Source organism: Salvia hispanica, chromosome 5, assembly GCF_029641045.1.
Source record: "Salvia hispanica isolate PSC_SH4W2 chromosome 5, Shi_PSC_v1, whole genome shotgun sequence".
In the NCBI taxonomy this organism is placed as follows: Eukaryota; Viridiplantae; Streptophyta; class Magnoliopsida; order Lamiales; family Lamiaceae; genus Salvia; species Salvia hispanica.
In genome coordinates this window covers 17,388,597-17,410,384 of record NC_142696.1, presented here as the reverse complement: position 1 = coordinate 17,410,384, position 21,788 = coordinate 17,388,597, and the positions used below count along the sequence as shown (strand labels likewise).

At 32.8% G+C, this 21,788-nt stretch overlaps 1 protein-coding gene and 1 long non-coding RNA gene across 4 annotated transcripts; both read right to left on the bottom strand.

Moving 5' to 3' along the window:
* Positions 1 to 10: 10 nt before the first annotated feature.
* On the bottom strand, positions 11 to 2,434 carry LOC125187056 (protein DETOXIFICATION 14-like). 2 transcript variants are annotated; one of them, XM_048083566.2, is made up of 6 exons: positions 2,134 to 2,434; positions 1,500 to 2,044; positions 1,321 to 1,407; positions 891 to 947; positions 343 to 787; positions 11 to 257 (listed from the first exon to the last, which is right to left on the bottom strand). In XM_048083566.2, exons 1-6 carry the CDS (start codon positions 2,362 to 2,364, stop codon positions 204 to 206), a joined length of 1,419 nt encoding a protein of 472 aa, XP_047939523.1. In that variant the 5' UTR covers positions 2,365 to 2,434; the 3' UTR covers positions 11 to 203. The 2 variants fall into 2 exon arrangements, with proteins under 2 accessions (XP_047939523.1, XP_047939522.1); XM_048083565.2 differs by having other exon boundaries at positions 2,113 to 2,431.
* A 1,634-nt stretch (positions 2,435 to 4,068) lies between these two features.
* LOC125186194 (uncharacterized) lies at positions 4,069 to 8,973 on the bottom strand. Of its 2 annotated transcripts, none has more exons than XR_007170373.2 (8): positions 8,640 to 8,973; positions 8,202 to 8,353; positions 8,014 to 8,106; positions 7,594 to 7,652; positions 6,416 to 6,487; positions 6,234 to 6,321; positions 5,344 to 5,480; positions 4,069 to 4,301 (listed from the first exon to the last, which is right to left on the bottom strand). It is a non-coding gene; the product is annotated as an uncharacterized LOC125186194 (long non-coding RNA). The 2 variants fall into 2 exon arrangements; XR_007170374.2 differs by having other exon boundaries at positions 5,344 to 5,474.
* Positions 8,974 to 21,788: the final 12,815 nt, after the last annotated feature.

Here is a 21,788-nt window from a genome sequence, read left to right as displayed (position 1 = left end):
TAGACTAGGGTTTCAAAAATGATATAGACTACGATCATGTAGGATTTTATAGTAAAGAAATGGTATCACCAACACAAAAAAGACATTAAGTTCAGTAGAGTAAAGGCTCCTAGAATGGAAAACAAGAATGTAGTACTCTACTCCTATTAGCAATTCGCAATACATTACAAGTGAAGAATAAGAATCATCACCCCAAAAATGATTTAATGGTCCACTGGAATTTTGTGAGAAAAAACTCTTTCTCTTGCCTCCCTTGCCTGTAAGTTTAGCATGTGCAACATCAACAAAATATTGGTAAATGGTAATGGTAATGAAGGTAAAGGGAAAAAATGAGATAGATACCTGTTTGTCCCAATTTGTGAGAGATGTAATGAGAGAAAGTGAGATAGACTGCACAGTTGCCCCTGCTACCAATCCACTCCAAAGACCCTTCCCCTTAAGGTCCAACACAAAGCCTAGCACCAGCGCCACCGGGATCCCAACTATATAGTATGACCCGAGATTCACGTATGCCCCTATGTGCTGCCATCTGCTTCCTCTCGCCACTCCTGAGAGCACTGCCTGCGTGCTATCCATGATGATGGACAGGCAAAGCAGAGGAACCATTGCTTTCACGCCATCAACCACTTCTTTCTCCCCGCTAAATGCATACCCTAAAATACCCCGGCACAAGTACAGGGTCGTGCTGGCTACTAGGAACTCTGCTATCGCCAACACTACCACCGCATACACAGCAACTCGAGCCCCCTCTGGCTTCCCTGCTCCAAGCTCGTTCGACACCAACGTGCTATGTATCATCATTCATCAAACACAACCCCACAACCCCATCATTATTTCTATTTTAGCATTCCCTTAGTTAATACTACTATTAATAGAATAGCTCAACTAACCTTGCAGCAGCACCAAAAGAGTAGGGTATGTGATAGTGCAATGAAGTAACCGTGAAGCTGCCCACACCACCAACAACAATTAGCCCATCATATATGAAAATCATTTCACATGCCACACCACATTAGTATCATATTATCCTCTCTCTAATTCTTCGATGTGGAATGATTTGAACCCTGACACATAGAAGAATATACTACTCCTTCCGTCTCACTTAAGATGATACATTTTCCTTTTTAGTTAGTTTGTCCCATATAAGATGATACATTTCTATTTTTGGAAACTTTTTCTGTTTACAATTGAATATTCAACTCTCTTTCTCTCGGCATTTAATAGTTTTTCTCTCAAATAAACACATTAACCAACAACTTGTAAAATCCTATGCCGACTAAGAAATGTGTCATCTTAGTCGGGAGTAGTACTATAACATACCCTATAGAAAGAATAGATGTGGCCAGCTGTGGATTTGGCAAGAGTCCTGAGAGCAATATGACCAGCTCGAATGACCACCACTCCAAACTGCAACAATCACACTACACTGTTAGACAATACAGTGGGGTCCATTATCTATGTTTAGGAAACAGATGAATTACTGTTTTTAGGAAACGTACCAGACCATTACAGCAGACGGGACAGCTAGGCGAAAGAAGTCCCACATGGAGTGAAGAACATCCATGGAAAAGGAAGCACGAGTCTTGTCACAGGAAGGCGAATACATAACATAAATCGCAAGCAAAACCACATTAATCCAATAGGAAATGGCAATGGACAAGGCGGCCCCGGGGTTTCCGAGGCCGAACTTGAAGACAAAAGCCCAGCAGAGGAGCAGCTGCGAGAAGAGCGAGAGCAAGGAGGTCCAGAGCATGGGGAAGATCAAACTCTGCGCCTGCAAGTAGCGAACGAGCGACTGCATAATAGCGTAAGGGAAGAGCGTAGGAATGAGATAAATGGTGAATTTGCCAGCCTCAGCAGAAATCAAGGGATCCTGCCCCACAAACACCAGCAACTCCTCCGTGTAAATCCAGAGCACGCAAACAGGGAGGCACACGATGAAGAGGCACAGAATCGCGGCGTATGTGAAGGTCCCGACTGTGTGCAGCTCCTTGGCGCCGTGCGCCTGCCCGCAGAGAGTCTCCAGAGCGCTGGACATTCCGAACTGCACATCCATGATTAATTAGAAATTATTAGAAAGAGTTAAGTTTGTAAGTGTAAATGAATAATTACGAGTAAGCTGAATCCGGTGACGTTGGAGAGAGAGGTGGCGATGGAGGCGCTGGAGAGGGAGAGTTCGCCTAAATGGCCTAGCATGAATATCGGAGAGGTGCGCTGAAGGTACTGAGAAAGCGTCACCACTATCATGGGGAGCGCGATCAGATTCACGCGGTTCACATCTCCGCCCAACTTCCGCCAACGGTTAGTAGTATTGGGATTGGGATTGGGATTGAGGAGAGGTACCTCCGCCGCCTCCATTGCCATTTTGATTTTGGATACCAAGCTAGTAAACAGGGTTAAAACATAGTACTACTATAAAAGCAGACAGCAAGGCTCCAACTCAAACTCAAATGACTATATATCACATCAACTAATTTTACTCAAAATCATTTATTACATTTTATGGTCAAAATAATTTAAAAACTTATACACAAATACCATAATATTATGCATGTTTCCTATACTATATATATGTCTCTACGATTCAAGTAAATGCATAAATAAATTACTTTTTTTTCAAATAAATCAATTTTTGGTTGTACAAAATTTGTTTCCCATACTATATATATGTCTATACTTTTTAAGTAAATGCATAAATAAATTATTTTTTTTTTTCAAATAAATCAATTTTTGGTTATACAAAATTTAATTGCATAGACTTATTAATTACTTTAATTATTTTTTCTTTCTATCTCTTATTTTTTTAATTGTGCATTAAAAATTGTGTTTATTTTTTTCTTGGGGGAAAAAATAGTCAGAGAAGTACACTAAAAAAGGAGTTTTGGCGATTGGCAGTGCACGCCAAGGCAAGGGATTGAATAGCCAATGAGGAGGAGCAAACGTCGGCCACGTCTCCTTCCTGGAACGGTTCTAATAAATCATACACCCTATTTTGTCCCTTTCTTGTCAATTTTTATTGAAAAAAAATCCATGTGGTCTCGTCTATTCATGCAACTATATTGATACACACTTCTCAATAAAATTTTATTTTTTTAGTTATTTATTTAGATGTATTTTTTAGTTATATAATTTATTTTTAGGATTTAATTTGTAATTTCATTTTTTTATTAGGTATTTAGAAAAATGTTTTTTTAATTTAAAAATAAAATAATGAATATGATTAGGAGGAGGGTTGAAGGTGTTGTTTTTTAATTAAACGATGGAGTAAAAGTGGTGTAGGCACGCAATAGTGAATATAAAAGATGGATAAGAGATAGATAAAAGAAAGGATTGCTAATGCTTTTATTTCATTTTTTATTTTTTTAATAAATGTATCTCAAATTCTATCAACTCATTTATTCACAATTATTATAAAATTAGGGCTCGTTTAGTTATCTATCCATGATATGATTAGTTAGGATAATGATAATGATCATGATATGTATTTATGGTCTGTGCTATTTATATTTCTAATTGGTATGTTCGGTGCAATATATAGAATATCATGCTAATTTTTTGTAAACCAAACTAACCTCAATGATATATATGCACAAACTGACGATATGAAAGATGGAGGATAACTTAGTAATTTTGTTCCACTATCTTGGTTCATTTCCAAAACGGTTAATTAATCCACCAAAATTGTGGATTAATAATCTATCATCTATCATCTACTCCCTCCGTCCAACAATAGGAGTCCCATTTCTTATCGGTGCGAGTTTTAAGAAATGTTAAGAAAAGTGAGTGGAAGAAAGTTAGTGGAATAGGGGTCCCACTTGTATATATTAGTTTCAAATGATATGTGAGTGGAATGGGTTGGTGGAATGTGGGGCCTCTTTACCATTCATGGTAATTATGAACCGGGACTCCTATTCGTGGACAGACCAAAATGGAAAAACGGGACTCCTATTCGCGGACGGAGGGAGTATCATCTATCATCTATCATCTATCATCTATCATAATCTAAAGTGACAGTTTGGTGAAAAGTCAGTTTTGCCCTTTTTGGCGGGAATCATCATAAAATTTGGCAGAATCTTGGCTAAAAATTTGTGATCTTATTGTAAAGTCCAGTTGATTAAAAGTAAAGCTCATAGTATCAGTTTTCTTTGTATGTATCGAGAATTGTGTGGGGGTAGGATGCAGCCTATGTGTTCTATACTTGCATAGGCTTTTCAAAGAAAATACTATTATACTATTACACAATATATATATATTCTATTCTTCCAGAATATCTTCACAGCTCTTCCCAATGCAATTAATCCCTGAAAAAAATATTAATAATATGTTAGTACTCATACTTAAACCTATAATGTATACATTTGAAATTATGAATGAAATTGTACCTATATAACAGGAGCAGGGAATAAAATCATAATTTTAAAAAATGAAAAATGAGAAAAAATCAAAATTTTAGAATATGAAACAAGACATACAGAGAGAGAGAGGGGGAGAGGGTGACAAACTATTAAATGTTCAAAAGTCTTTCCTGCAAAGCAATAACAATTATCTATTTCCAATGCAATTTATCCTTGAACAAAGTTAAATAATACTCCCTCCGTCCACGATTAAGAGTCCCATTTCTAAATGGCACGGGTTTTAAGAAATGTTAAGAAAAGTGGGTGGAAGAAAGTTAGTGGAATAGGGGTTCCACTTGTATATATTAGTTTTAAATGATAATGTGAGTGAAATGAGTTAGTGGAATGTGGGGTCTCTTCACCATTTATAGTAATTATGAACCGGGACTCTTATTCGTGGACGGACAAAAATGAAAAAACGGGACTCTTATTCGTGGACGGAGGGAGTACTATGTTAGTATTCATATTTAAAACCTATATTTAGAATTATCAATGAAGCAGCATCTGAGAAATCCAGAGTGAGAGAATATAGTCACAATTTTAGAACATGAAAAAAAAGGAGAATAAAATTAAAATTTTAGAACATTAAAAATAAGAGAGAGAAAGAAAAAGACAGAGAGAGTGGGACAGAATATAAATTTATAAATCTGTTGTAAATGAATAGATACCATACTAAATGAAAAAACTATTAAGCAGTATATATATTTTAAAAACTAAGCATTGAATTCGTTTGTGTAAAGAAAATTGGAGACATAATAGCATTAAATAAATTGATGATAGGATTTGCAAAGCATTCTAGAACTAATATTTGCAAAGAGTAGTAATTGTATTTGAAATTTGACTCTAATAATCTCTAATACCTTATCAACATTATGCTCATGTAAGTTAGATATGACTATGTTGTCAAATATAGATATAGGACATAGCTTGAAAAGAAAGAATTACATACCTTTTTTTAATATCGTGATGTCTTGATGCAGTAGAGTAGGTGTTGTAGCCGCCCATGCTTGCAATGTTATCATCTCTCTATAATGATTGTAGAGTGAAGAGAGAGAGCCGCTTTTCTTTTCCTTCTCTTTCCTGTTTCTGAAGAGTGGAGAGTGAGAGGCAGTATTATATTTTTAGGGTGGGTTAGGTTTTGGTTTTTTAATACAAGTGGAGTTAATAATTGCTGAAATGAATTGGGCCTTAAATGACCTTATATGGTTGCAAACTTATGAAACTAAATAGGCCGAATTTATGAAACATGAATCTGTAATATTTAACTTATATTCGTATTAATATTAATTAATATTAATATGAATATGAATATTAATATGAATATAAGTGTAAAAGACTTTGTATTAATATTTGGCATGCAAGTTGTTAAAGTATTTTAAGTATGAATATTATTATCTGATATTTTTTTAAAATAGAAAATCGTTGTTAAGTGGAAGGTCTCTCATGATTATGTTTTTTTGGGAACATGCACAATTTCCCAACAAGCATGCTGGAGAGGTGAGCACTATAAATAAGTAAATAACCTGCCACTCACTCCTTCAACACTCTCACTAAACTCTCTCAACCAAAATCATTCAGCAGAATCATCATCAGAAATAGTTCAGAATCTTTCTTCTTCTTAATTCATCGATTCTCACTTAAATCACTGCTCATTTATTATTTATCTATTCTTCTATGAATCTGCAGTCTTTATTCCTAATGTATTTCTTTCAGTTTCTGCTATTTCTGCTTTATCACTAATTATTTCTGTTTTAGTTTCATATTATGCCTTAATGTTACATATGTTTTTATAAGTTTCTATAACTACTTAGCACAACACTATGAAGGTAGTTTTCTAACCTGTATTTGCCATTGCCGTGATGCACCTCATCTGTGAAATCTTGAGTGCTATCTCTCATTCATATTTTGGATCACGAAGTTCCTACAACTAATGAATGAAATTATTTGTTCTTGTTTCTGAACTTAATACACAGTCTTATTCAATTTAAGTGATCGGTTGATTCTCATAAAAAGGCACTGACCTCATTTTACAATTTATGTTCAATGATTTGCCTTTTTTGACACATCTATTTGCAATCTATTGGGATAATTTCCTGCACAAAGTAGGCTGTTAGTTTAAATACTGCATACATTCTTTAAATTAGTCACTGATTTTTGAATATTTCTTTTCAATAGAAGAAAGCACTGTATCTCAAACAACGGCACCATTCATTAGTTGCAGGACAATCTTCTACCTAAAGTTACAACTCTACCATCAAAGTCCGTTGCATCCGTGTTTATGAATACAATTCTGGAGACAACAATGATAGCACTTTGGAAATAGTATTCCATGATAGGCTGGTATGTTTACCAAAATAGAATACATGAAATATAGAAAGTTATACATAATATATTAGTATGTTTCTATTTACTAATTTTATGTTAATTTTTTGTTTATAGGGCACCAGAATTCAAACTTCTCTTCCAAAGAATGCATGCAAGAAAATTGGTTCACAGATATAGGCTCATAGATATTCCAAGCATGCATCATTGTATTCAAAAGCACACGAATCATGCAAAGTAAATTATTTGTTTTCAGAATTTGCTTATGCTTTCTACAAATTGTCATATTGACACCACATGAATCATGCAAAGTAAAATATTTGTTTTCAGAATTTGATTATGCTTTCTACAAACAGCCATATTGACACCAAAATGACAACATTATCACAGCTAAGTATGACCTACATAATTATATATTAGGTAATTTCTAAGTTACCTTGACTTCACAACATTAATTTTAGTCTTTTTGCACTCAGAAAACACTGCAGTATATGACAGTAACGTTTATATGTTAATTAAAAAAAATATTTGAACATACAAATTACAGAGGTGTTGATAAAATTAAGATTATAGTTTATTTTCGTTTAAAATATCAATTGCAGTTTATTATTTTAATCAATAGTTAAGAATATTATCTATTTTGGGACCAAACTGACCACAAACTTCAAAAGATCAGTCAAGCATGGTCATATATATTGCAAGCTTGCATGAATGCATTTAACAGCACGTGATTCGTGCAAATTAAATTCTTATTTTTCAGAATTTGTTGCATGCTTAAAAACAGATACACCCATATTGACACCAAATCACATTATCATAGATATTAGCAAAGTATGGCATACATATTAAGTTACTATTCTAAGGGTAACAAAATTACCTTTAATGCACAACACCAATTTTAGTCGTTTAGTACTCTTAAAACCCCATTCTCTTCCTCTGCATAATATGAGAGTAAACTTAAAGTTAATCAAACAAATCTATTCATGATGATATAGGATACTAAACCAATGAAAAAGAACCAGACATGAAAATTCACAGTTTAATATTAAGTGGAATGGATATTGTGGGAATGATTTTGCAAATGAACTTCTCAGATTTATTACTGATGAAGCTCATATTTACCTAATAGTACATAACATCTATAAATACTATCTATTAGTATCATGCGAGTGCTACTATTTCCATGCCTGCTACAAGGCCCAAGTGAATAGATTTCTTTATATAGTCTCAAAACAACAATACAACATCAGTGACACCGAAAGTAAACAATTACTAGAAAACAAACACAATATCTCACCTCTAAATATATGTTTGAATTGCCATTCATTTCCATGTGTATCCTTAGCAATCAATTCTGGTGTTGGCAACTCAGAATTTGTTGGCTCATATTCTGATAGGAGAGCAATCATTGTCAGCGACAACAAATATAGGAAATTAGCACTGAATACATATGTATACAGCTAAAGGAAGCAGATAAATAGTTACCAATGGGGGAAGACACTCATTTGCATGTTTATGAAAGACAGAAAACCACCATGAGTGCTGGTATCAGAAGCAGTCAAAACTAAGCAGGACGAATGAACTGCAGGTCTAGGAGTCCCATCAATTAGACTATCCGAACTTATCGGCTCGCTTTGCTACAAATTGATTTACCCAGTTACTACATGTTAAGTTGCAAACCAAAAAGATGCCTGCTTGATTTTTGAGCTAGGCACAATGAAAGAACAAACATGATGATTTTTCCAAAATCAAAGAGCAAGCGAAAATCAATTAGGTTTAGTAGCGTTTAGAGTTTTGGGGTATTTGTCAAAAATCTGACGAGGAAGAGAATTTTTGCCTCAGATCTGTTATGGTTTTGGCCAATTTTTTAGAATCATGTAGAAAAATTAATTTCTCTAGAGTTTTGAAAGGGATTTCGATTACCTTTTCGCTGTTGAAGTTCGTCGCTTATTGCGCGTTCCCACCGTGAGCTCCACTGACGTCGCATCGGCGCTTTCCGGAGAAATGGTGGAGGGAGACATCCACACCGGCGGCGGATTTGTGAGGGCGGATCAGATAGATCTGAAGACACTCGACGAGCAGCTCCACCGGCATCTCATCCACACAGAGAGAGATGATGAGGTTGAACAAGAAATGAGAAATGGGCAGCGGCGACGTCTGGAATACGGCGGCGGCATCTCGGCGTGGAGGTGGCCACCGTAAATGAAGAAAGATTGAGAGATTGAGCTGCAATAACCGAGAAGTCACCCACCACATTTTATTTTTTCTTATTTCTAATTTTAAAATATGGACTTTTAAATTTTATTTCTTTACTTTTATTATTCCATACTAAATCGAGTAAAAATTCGTTGATTATTTCTTGAAAATTTTCTAAATTTAGTTCTATAATTTAATATTCCTTATGTCTCACGAGTTACATTTTGTGTGAACACAAGTTTTAAGAATTGTAAAAAATAGTGAGTTGAAAAAATAAATGAAATGTGACTCTTATTTAAGGACGAATTAAAATAGCAAAATGTGACTTTTATTTCGGTATGGTAAGAGTATTTAAACCTTACTATTGATATTAGTATATTTTTGTTTTCATTTAAACTATTTAAATTATATTTTTTTCAAAGGAAGATAATCTTTCCAGTTCATAGAACAAAATTTTATGTAATGTTATTTCGAGCGTTCATTAGTGAAATTAAAATAGAAGTAATGTGTACTATGTTTAGTAATGAATTATTTTGGCCGTTACTTTATGACATTTTTAATTGACCATAAATTAATAATGCAATGGGCCTGTTTTTATTTGATCTATTTTTATATTCTCACATTGTTTTAAGTTAATAATTTTGCTATTGTTATTAATTATTATAATAAATTATTTATAATATTTCTTATTTGAATTACAAATTATTAATTTAAATATATTTCGTTGTCTTCGATCCTATTAATTGATCAGCATAATTCATATATTGTGAATAACATTAATTTCCACTCGTCAAAACTCATACTCTTTTATCCTTATTTACACATATTCCCTTTGCCATTTATTTTATTTTATTTTACTCCACTCATATTATATATTAAAGTTGTATAAAATCGTTTGTGAATGTAAAAAGTGTTTCATTTACAGTGAGTTAGGTGTTTTAAAATATTGTGAATACTTATTGTAATTAACACATATTCTTAACCATAGTACATTATTATATTTTTATTGTCCGCTTTTTAAAAATTTACTTCACTTTATAATTTATCTTCATTATTGGAATATCTTATGTCTCGTGCATAGCACGGATGTAAACACTAGTTTATAATAAAATGTGAGTTGGAATTAGTTACTGGAATTGTGGTTCTATCACCAAATCTCACATTATTTGAGTCAATTCATTTTTATACATTTGAAAAAATTAATATTAAATAGTTAAAATAGGGAGATAGTAAAGTAAAAGAGAATACGCATTATTCTCTTTTTTATTTTACTTTCTCTATTTTAACTAGTATTTTTTATTCTATTATTTTTTTCAAAACTTGTGTAAAAAAAGAAGTGATTCAAATAACGTGAGACATATAAAATACTAGCAAAAGTATTAGTAATTAATTAGGAACGAAAAAAAAAATTTGATGTCAATTAACAGATGAGTGAGTAGCATTATTTAGTTATAATACTGAATAATTTTGTGAAATGGGTTTTTTAAAAAAATGTGACAATAATGTAGACATAGGGTGGGCGGTGGTCAGCGGTCAATTAAGTCGGCTGTGAGGAGAGAAATGATTTATGTATAGCAGTATAGGTGAACCAAATTACCTTACGACTTTGGAATAGTATACTAGTATGATAATTGGGTGTTTTAATTACTAGTACTAAATGCAATGTATTATTCCCGTGACGTGCTTCGTGGTTTATTTACTTGGTCTGATCTTGTATTATGATTGAGTGATGAGGTCCACATTTTGGTACTGATCATTTGTCAACGACACACCAAGTGGAGCATATATTAGTGTAGCTGCGCTGCCTTCATTAATTACTTACCACTTTTGTTGAAATGATTGAATTTCAAATTAATTACAGATTACAATGCCGAATTAAGCTGATGATCATCAGGATTCATTAATTACTCATGATTTATTTCCGCTATAGTAATTTGAAGATAATTACTACAATTGTAAAATGGGAAAAGCTATTCAGCCACATTATTTACAACCATAAACTGGTTCAATAGCAAAAAAAACCGGTTTAACTATAATTTCTGGTTTAATAGTAACTATAATTACATTTTTATCCTCTGTTATATTTAGCGCCTCCAATTCAATCTCTTCCCAAAAACTGGCGCCTGCTTATCCCTCTTTCCAATTTGATACAAAAATGGCGCATGTTTTTCCCTCTTTCCCCATTTCATCTCTTCCATTATCTTTTTCCTTGAATTTAGGTAGGAAATAAGTATTAACAACTATCCATATTTATTTCCTATATTCTAGGATTCAGTTTGTAAACAATATTTTATTAATAATTTATAAATAAAATATAAAAAGATTTGCAATATTAATTCGTATATTATTGTTTCATTAAATAAATTTTTTAATAGATCTTATATAAAATAAATAACTAAATAAATTTCTAATGATATTAGTATTTTGGTTGAATGATTTTTTGAATATGCTTAAGATCTAACATTACAAATTTGATAAATTAATTAGTAATTTATTCTCATATGACATTTTCATTCACGAGTTATGTTACATAGTTGTTTTATGAAGAAATATTCACTATCACACTAAGAAAACATTATGACATGGTATGTCTACGTCTACCCAATAATTATTGACAAATATAAAGTGATTAATACTCAAATTAATCATACATAATATGTCATTCACTTCTTTGGAAAAAGATGCCAAAATATAGTAACACCTTTTGAACTTCCGATGCCAAAATATGGTAACACCTTTTGAACTTCCTATATATACTGCATCCATGTATATTCACATATTTTCCTGATTAGTCTTCTAAACAGATTCGTTGAAATTATTTTAATTAACTTAATTTTATTAATCTTTGTGATATTAATTATGATGTAAAATATTTTAGTTAACTTAATTTTCACATGATGTTACTGTAATTAACTTAATTTTGTTAATTTTCATATATTACTTTAGTGAGTCATATTCTAATGCTTATAGCACCCTAATCCAAAATTAATACCAAATCTCCACCCATAGATTTTAAAATGAGTGTATGAGATTAAATCTTACGAATCTCAATAAATAGTAGACAAAATATCAACAAAAGGGTAATATCGTCATTATGTTATCATATGATAATTTTCGTGAATGTTTTTTTATATCAACATAGTGTATTACAAATCTCAACAATATGACATAAAAATATCAACACTAGTACAAGAAAATATCAACACATATTTATTGAGATTTTTACATGGTTTTATTGAGATTTTTTGATGTATTTGTTGATAAAAATCTGGTTATCAACATTTACGAAAACTAAAATAAAAAATATCAAATTTCATCATCAGAATGTCGTCGGAACATATGCAATTGAAATCTCGTTGGAATCCTTATAAAAATTATCTTTAATTTGATATATTTTTTGCGAAAAAATAATTTAAATCGAGAGAATTACGTAAATTTAAAGTTTTAAGATGATTTTAATGAGAGAGAATTGACATTAATACCCTCTAATTTTATTTGTTAATTTTCTTAATTAAAAATATAATCCACGTGGCATTATTTCAACCACTAGATCTTCCAATCTAATGGCTAAGATTTAATCTTAATTTGGGATTGCTAATTAGTTAGCAATTGATCACTCCTGCTAATTCAGTTACTACTAATTTTCACGTGATATTAATTATGATGTAAAATATTTTTGCTATTGCACGTCATTAACTATATTATGAATGATTAGAACATGATAAAATATTAATATTATTACATCAAATATATTTATATGGTATGAAAAAACTCCAAAACTCATGTAAAAAATAAGCAATTACATTCAAAGTCTAAAATAATTAAAATTAATCACATTAACCCTTTGAAAATTAGTACTACTAAATAGTTATAGTATTAAATATTTATCTACGTCATAAATGAATAAATATTACTAGTTCAAACTTAAAATTATTATAAAAATCTTTAAAAAATATATTTTCTTAATATATACGTTATAGTATATGTGTGCATATGGTGATATGGATACAAATTATAGACAAGCACATCAAATACCAATATTTATTTCAACCGTACCTCAATAAACAATGTTCACATAATCATCCAACTATTTGATTTAAAAAAAATACTAATGTTTGACTAATGATTTTTAAATATATTTGAGATTTTTAAAATAGATTTAATGCCAGTGAATTATCATTTGATGTATAAGAGAAATTCTAATAAAATTCATTTTTCATTAAATAATTATTTTACTGTGCTTGAAATTTAATACTCCTATCACAAATATAGTTATATTAAGCTATAAAATAATCTTATCCAACTATTTGGTTTGTAAAAAAAATCCAAATAACATTAGCTTTTTAATAAAGAAATTTGTATAATGTGTTTGAGATCTAATATCACAAAAATAAATAGATTAACTGGTAAATTGTTCTCATCCAATTATTTGGTTTGTAAAAGAGATCCTAATAATGACACTAATATTTGATTTAAATAATTTATTAATATACTTTAAAATCAATGTTGGAAAATAGATTAGATTAATTGATACTACTATTTTGATTCAAACATTATAGTTTAGTAACCTACCATGAAATTAATCCGGATTATTCTAATCCAACTATGTCATTTCTAAAAACAATTATAATATTGTTGTTTGATTAAATAAGAGTAATATTTTATATCTAATATCATAAAAATAAATAGATCAAGTAGTAAATTATTCTCATTCAACTATTTTATTTGTAAAAGAAACCATAATGACGTTAGTGTTTGATTAAAGAAATTATTTAATATTATAAATCTGATATTACAAAAATAGATAGAACAATAAGTGAATCATTCTCATTCAACTAATTTGATTTGTAAAAGGATTTCTAGTGACATAAGTGTTTGATAGAACAATTTTTTTAATGTGATCAAGATCTAATAACACATATAAGTAGTATATTAGTTAGTGAATTATTTATATTTAACTATTTTGGTATGTAAAAGAAATCCTATTAACATTCGTTTAAATATAAAATAAAATTAATGTGATCAAGATTTAATAATACAAGATAAATATATTAATAAGTCAAATATTCTCATCCAACTATTTATTTTGCAAAAGAAATCCTAATATTGAAAAATAAATAGATTAATCATTGAATTATTTTTATTTAACTATTTTATTTGTAAAAACAATCCTGGTGACAAAAATCCAAACAAACACCCACCTCCATAAAATTGTTTACTTTCAGACTTATAAGTGTCAAAATATGAAAATAATTGGTACTATAGTATATTATTGGAGTATGCAAATATAATTGCATATTTGTGTACCTATAAAAAATTTAAAAATAGAAAAGAAAAAAAAAAATGAGAGAAACGATGATTAGATTGACTTCCAATAGATATATAAAAAATAATTAGAAAATATGTCAATGAGAGAAGAAATTTAAATGCATTCTTTTTTTTTTCAAAAAAGTTGCTCATTAGCTAGTGTAATAGAGATTTTTTAGTTAATTTTGAAGTTAATAAATATGGTTACCATAAAGATTTGTGCATTAAATTTCGGTTATTGAAACTATAAAAATGTAGTAATTAATGTATAACTTTAATTCAAATTTTGAAAACTAAGAAAAGAGGGAAATTTTGAAATAAACGAAAATGAGGTAGAGGGTTAATAAAGTCATTTCAATTTCTCCACTATCTACAATTAATATTTTAATATATAATTAATACATAAATTTACTAATATATCCTTGTGTGGTTAACCATAATGTGGTTGTTTAGCATCACCCGAAAATACCCAAACTAATCATTGATATTCTATAAAAGATTTTATAAACAGTTGACCTCTTACAATTCAATTATGAAGATATTGCTATTTTGAGTGATGAAAATCATAATTGACACCACTAAATCTTATTGGAATTCTAAATATAATTTCAGAAGTGATTCCTATTAAAACGATGTCTTTTTTTTATTTAAAATCATAGTGATTCCAATCATTTACAATAAATATAAATTCAAAAGAATATTCTCTATATACCACATTTTTTATTCACAAATTTTAGAAAAGTGATTTGAGTTTGTTTAGTGTAATTGCAAAACATTAAAAATTACTGATTTTAATTTTTCATTTTAGAAGTAATGTGATTGATTAAATCATTGCAAAATAATGATTTAAATGGTATTATGATATTATCTGCATTAATATGGTAAATAATATTCAAACATAGGAGTATTTATCATTTTAGCAGTTTAATGAAAATGTCACACCCTAATGAACCTCCCTCGGAAAATTTCTTCGGCGACATTATCTTCGACGGTGGCACTGGTGGTGATGGTTGTGATGTTTTGGCGATGGTTAATTATTACAAAAAACGTAATAGAACATAAGTTCTTCAACGATATAATGAATGAAATTTTAAAAAGACCTTTGGGGAAATTTCGTCTGGAAATTTTTAACCCAAATTCATACTTCGGGTACTTTTTTAAAATTACCCTTAGGGCGGTACATTTTCGTTAAAATGCTAACGAGACGAAATCAAATATTTACTCGTAATAGTGCGTGTGATTGAACGGTTTAATAATAGCTCGTTTAATTTTCAAGTGTATGTTTAATCAATATTTCCTACAAATACTATAAATAATTGGTGATATTTTTGGGGTCAATATCAAGATATACAGTATCGTGTATATGAACAGAAGAAAAATTAGCAAACTCCAGTCATGAATACAATGTGTGCTAGTTAGTCACGCCAAATAGTCAATAATGGAAAATTAGCAAACTCCAGTCATGAATACAATGTGTGCTAGTTAGTCACGCCAAATAGTCAATAATGGATCGTAATTTTTATGCATGGTTTGGTAATAAGTAAGAATCAACAGTAGTTTTAGTCTTTTTAATAAGAATCCCATCTTTTATTTCGTTATACTAATTTGGACACATTATGAATCCTCTCCCCCAATATATGTATGAAATTCAGTCAGTGTATCTACACTCCCTCCCTATCCCTCTGAATCATTATCTTTTAACAAAAAAATAACTTACTCTCTCTTCTAATTTATTATTTTTTTACCTCCCTTAATTTTCTGAACATCATTTTCTCAAATCTTAAACATAAAAAAAATATATTTAGTGGATTAATAAAAAGTTCACAAAATAAAAATAAACTACTCCCTCCGTCCCACAATAAGTGTCACACTTTGTCATTTTGGTTCGTCACACGATAAGAGTCACACTTCTTTTTACCATAAATGGTAAGTAGGTTCCACATTCCACTAACTCACTTCACTCACATTTTATTATAAAATCAATATAAAAAAGTGAGTCTCATATTCCACTAAGGCCATCCACAATGGGGCGGACGATGCGACGGACGATGCATCGTCCGCCACTGTGGCTACGCGGACGATGGCTTCTCCATCGTCCGCGCCCAATCAATCGTCCGCCACTGTGGCATCGCGGACGATGCGACAGACGATGGCGATGCGTTTTCGGCTTTAAATTTAATTTTCAAAACCTATATATACCTCTCACTTTTCACTTCATTTTTCACTCATCTCACTCTCAAATTCACACTGCATTTTCTATGTTTTAATAAAAATGAATCTCGGAGATTATCCAAGTCCGAATAATCCAATGTTCGGTGGTGCACGATGGCCGGGTACAGAACCCGATGAATACCGGCCATTCGACACTAACACGCAGTACGATCAGCACGGACTCGTATGGGCTATTCCACATGGAGCCTTCTCCCACTCGCACACCTGCCCAATCTCGCGGCCGCGCCTCCACCGACGCCTCGGGCTCTGCGACCAAGAAGAGGTGGCCCAAGGCAAAGAAATTGCCGATTACGACGGTGAATGAAGAGTAAGCCCCGGGTAGGATGAACTACTAGCCGGAAGAATCCATCGTCTTGACGAGGTGTTGGATTGAAATTTCGAGGATCCGGTGTTCGCCAACAACCAGAAGGTTAATGCGTATTTGGAGCGCATTGCCGAAAAATACAACATGGCCAAGCCGCCGACCGCCTACAAGCGCCAATGGGAGCCGCTCCGCAAGCACTGGAACCAAATAAAGAAACAGATCAATTTGTTCGCGGGGGAGTTCGACAAGTGCGAGAGGGAGCAGGCCAGCGGTGAGAGTCTCACAGATGTGCGCGACAAAGCAATCCAGTCGTACACGTCATTGTACGACGATTTCAAGCACTATCAGTCATGGACGCTCTTGAGGAGAAGCAGAAGTTCGTTGGAGGTATGCTGCCCAAATCGACAGCGGCGAAGAAGAGGGCGTCGAATCGCACCTTCACTGATTATACAAGCAGTGAAAGCGGCGCATCTCCAATGGACCTCAACAATCTGGTGTTCGAGGATGAGAGTTCCGGCACGCTGATGTCCCGATGTCCCCCTGACATTAAGGCTGCCAAGGCGACCTCCTCCGCTGCGGCGCTGCCTGACCAGGCCCCAAGCCCGACCCCGAGCGCGACTTCGGCTGTGTCACATGCCTACACAGATTTGGTGGTCTCCTCCGACTACAGGACGTTGTTGGACGCGCACAACGCCCTGATACAGGCGACCAACCTGGCTCAAATCGAAGGCGTCAGCGGATGATCGATGGCCTCAGCCGCAGGTTGGGACTACTCTAGACTAGCTGGGGTTTTTTATATGTAGTGCACGTTTTTTTTAATTTCTTATTTTGTAACTTTTTTTTTTTAATTAAGTAAATGCAGGATTTGCCTTAATTGTGTTGTTTTTATTTATTTATTTTGCTTGATATAGTTGCATAAATTATATAATAAATACAAAATAGAAGTAAAATGCTTATGGCGGGCTATAATCCACCCCATTACAGGTGGAAGAGGCGGAGGATAAAATGCTGACGTGGCGGTGCATAGGGCGGGGCTTAGTCCGCCCCGCCCCATTGTGGATGCCCTAACTTTTTCAGCTCACTATTATTTACATTTCTTAAAACTCATGTCCATAATAAGAGTGACTCCTATTATGGTATGAAGGGAGTAATTTTGATACTGTACAAATTGTTAATTGACATAATGTATCATACTTTACGATTATAATCTCTTAGTCAGTTATTAAATGTAAGATAAGAAATATAAAGAAAAATTAGTTAATTTTTCTTTTTATTTTAGCTATAGTTATAAAATATGGGTAGAATATATTAATAGAATGTAATATTCATTATAACACAAGCCAAAATAAAATTAGTGGCAAATGGTACTACTAAAAGTTGATGAAAGAAATATACAATGTGTTTCCAAGCAGTAAAGCGGAATGAGAGGACCAATCAGAGCTCTACAACGAGGAAAAATGGTTGACCTTGCAAAGTCTCCCTCGTTTCGTTAATGTCGGCTGCAAACTCCCGTATCGTAATGAAACGTGACGGATGTTTTATTATAGTATGTCAAACTTTAAATAATCAAGAAAAAGTAATCTCAACTATTTATTTAAAACTCTGAAACAACTAACCACTCCAAATAGAAAAAATTACAAAAACTTATGTTCTACTTTTTCATTATCACAAAAACGCATCGTTAGCTCCCTACCTTCTCCTAGTTGTTGGATATTTGAGCTCATACGCCACAAAAAAAATTAAATCTTTGTTGAGTAATTTTCTTTTCTTTAATTATTTCCCTAAGTTCAGCTCATACTATTCTCCAATTCTTCATAATTACTGATCTTCATCAAGAATAGAAAGTGGATTATTTTAACGCAATAATCTATTTTCATTGATAGCTTCATATACAATAATAGCAATACAAATTTTCAACTTGCTTCTAAGTCTTCCCTTTCGGTTGCATAGCAAACAAATGGTAAAACTCTCTAATACTCTTCTGCTATCATTAACCATCACCATCACCATCACCATCACCTCTCATTCTCCAGCTCCATTCTCTTACGCAAAACTATCAACATGCCCTAAAACCCCTTCAATACCCTTTTTGGACTCTCACGTTCTATAAACTAATGCTCGCACACTTTCTCATTCCCATCAATATTCCCACAATTCAACGGTAAAACTATTAATATGCCCCAAAAATACTAATCTTGCCCGAATAAAGTGACCATGTTGATCCCTGAGCATCTTCATGATTTGAACATTAATTATTGCAATCGAAATAAATTTAAAAATAAAAATTGTATTAGCAAATAATTTACGTATATCAAGGAAAAAGAATCGTGACTTTTATAACTAGTGGAAATTAACCAGAGTAAGATAATTGAGAAAACTTTATCTTTCATGATTTATTTTTCTCAAATTTTTAAAAATATGGGACAGATAATGATTTATTCATATTTCATAATTTGTTTGATAATTTATCATGGATAACTTATCCTCCATATGAGAGGTGATAAATTGCTAACTAATTAACTATCCAAAATTGAGACTAATTTTTAATTATTAGATTAAAAGATTTTGTGATTGATATAATGCTAAGTGTAATATATTTTAAATTTAAATAATTATTAATTAAATTAAAAGGGTATTAATGTGAAATCCTATATATAGTAATTATAACTAACTACTTTCTCTCTCCTCAAAATCATCTCAAATCTTTAAATTTATGTAACTCTCTCAATTTAAATTATTTTTTCGCAAAAAATATATCAAATTAAAGATAATTTAATAAGGATTCCAACGAGATCTCAATTGCATATGTTCCGACGATGTTCGGGTGATGAAATTTAATAAATTATATTTCAATTTTCGTACATGTCGATAAGCAGTTTTTATCAAAATGCAACAAAAAATCTCAATATATTGTAGGCAAAATCTCAATATTATGCATGTCCAATCTCAATAAAAATGTGTTGATATTTTCTTGTCCTTGTGTTGATATTCTAATGTCATATTGTTGATATTTGTAATACACAATGTTGATATAAAAAAACACCCACGAAAATTATCATATGATAACATAATGACGATATTACTTTTTTGTTAATATTTTGTCTACTATTTATTGAGATTTGTGAACTTTAATCTCATCCACTCATTTTAAAATTCAAGGGTTGAAATTTAGTATTAATTTTGGATTAGGGTGCTATAAGCATTAGAATAGGACCCCAGTACCCCACATGTGATACTATCATTTTTGCTCCATTAATTCATAAACATCCTATAATTAAATTAGCGTGTGGACCAATTTCTCGCCAATAATGGTTAAGTCGCAATCATTTTATCCATATACAATTTCTACAAAATACATATATAGATACCTTGAATACGATTTGAATTATTGACTGATGTACTCACAGAGTAATATATTATCAATGTGGTAAGGGAATGGAGAAAATTGCTGTTTTAACTTCAATCGCCGTTTAAAAAAGAATATAATAGAAATAGCCAAAATCTTACATCTCTTTCGATCAATATAATAATCAGATTGAAAGGAATTAGTCAAGGGGACAAATCAAGTTGCATGTTTTTTTAATTCAAACAAAATGATATTCATGTGCTCTAAATATGAGTATTGATATCCAATCATGTGCTCTAAATATGAGTATTGATATCCATCGAATAGGAGATAGATGTCATGTGTAGATTAGTTCAAATATTATCGAACACACCTACGTGTAGGGAGATACGGTTAAAACGCTATTTTTACGTCAGATTTAGAGCATCCGCAATGGTGCTTAGGCCAGCAATAGGCCAGTCATTCTCTCCCCTACCACGTCAGTAACACTAAAAAATCCACCTGCCACATCAGATTTAGGTCAGCCATAGGCCAGCCGCAATAAAAATAATTCAAAATATACTACATTTACGGAAATAAAATTACGATTAAATTACGCAATTAAATTTACGACACATATACGGGAAAATTCATTAATTGCATTAAAATAAGGTACATAGATAAAAAAAATTACATTTAAGAAGGTACATAATAAAGAAAAAAAACTATCGTCGTGCAATCCTCCGTGCCCACAACTCTTCAATTATATCCTTTTGGAGTTGAATATGAGCATCCACTTGGCGCATGTTGGCAAATTCCTTGAGGCGGCCGGCTTCATCGAGAGGTACCCCACGTCGTACACTAGGGGTGGCCGTTCCGTGGCTTGGACCGGCTTCATCGTCATTGACCCAACTAGTCAGTTGTACGCCTTCGTCTTCGACGATCATGTTGTGCAGGATAATGCAGGCGTACATTATCTGGGAAACGCATCCGACATCCCACAAACGCGTTGGACCCTTAATTGCCGCCCATCGAGACTGGAGCACACCAAATGCGCGCTCCACGTCCTTGCGCGCCGACTCCTGTCGTTCCGCAAAGTAGGCCTTCTTTTCATCACTTGTTTGTTTGATCGTCTTCACAAAGACCGGCCACTGAGGATATATCCCATCCGCCAAGTAGTAGCCCATATCATGCCGGTTGCCGTTGGCCACAAATGAGACGGCTGGACCGACGCCCTGGCACTTCTCGTTGAAGAGGGGAGACGAGTTCAGGACGTTGAGGTCGTTGTTCGACCCGGCTACCCCAAAATACGCATGCCAGATCCACAACCGGTAATCAGCTACGGCCTCGAGGATTATCGTGAGATTCTTTGACTTGTAGCCGGTCGTGTAGGCCCCCTTCCAGGCAGTCGGACAGTTCTTGCACTCCCAATGCGTACAGTCTATGCTGCCTAACATCCAGGGGAACCCATGCTTCTCCCCGTGCATCTGCATCAAATTCTGACAATCTTCGGGAGTAGGGCTTCGAAGGTACTGCTCACCGAAAACGCTTATCACGCCCCCACAGAACTCCTTCAGACATTTCAGGGCTGTCGACTCACCGATGTGGAGGTACTCATCCCACATGTCTGCCGCGCCTCAGTAGGCCAACTGTCTGATTGCCGCTGTGCACTTTTGAATAGGGGTGTGGCCGTGTCTGCCAGCCGCAT

Bases quoted from the DNA above. Each gene is read 5' to 3' on its own strand.
- LOC125187056 (XM_048083565.2), bottom strand. From the start codon at position 2,364: ATGGCAATGGAGGCGGCGGAGGTACCTCTCCTCAATCCCAATCCCAAT. The intron at 2,045-2,112 runs GTAATTATTCAT...ATGGATGTGCAG, and splicing joins TCACCGGATTCAGCTTACTC to TTCGGAATGTCCAGCGCTCT. The intron at 948-1,320 runs GTATGTTATAGT...TGGTGTGGGCAG, and splicing joins ACATCTATTCTTTCTATAGG to CTTCACGGTTACTTCATTGC.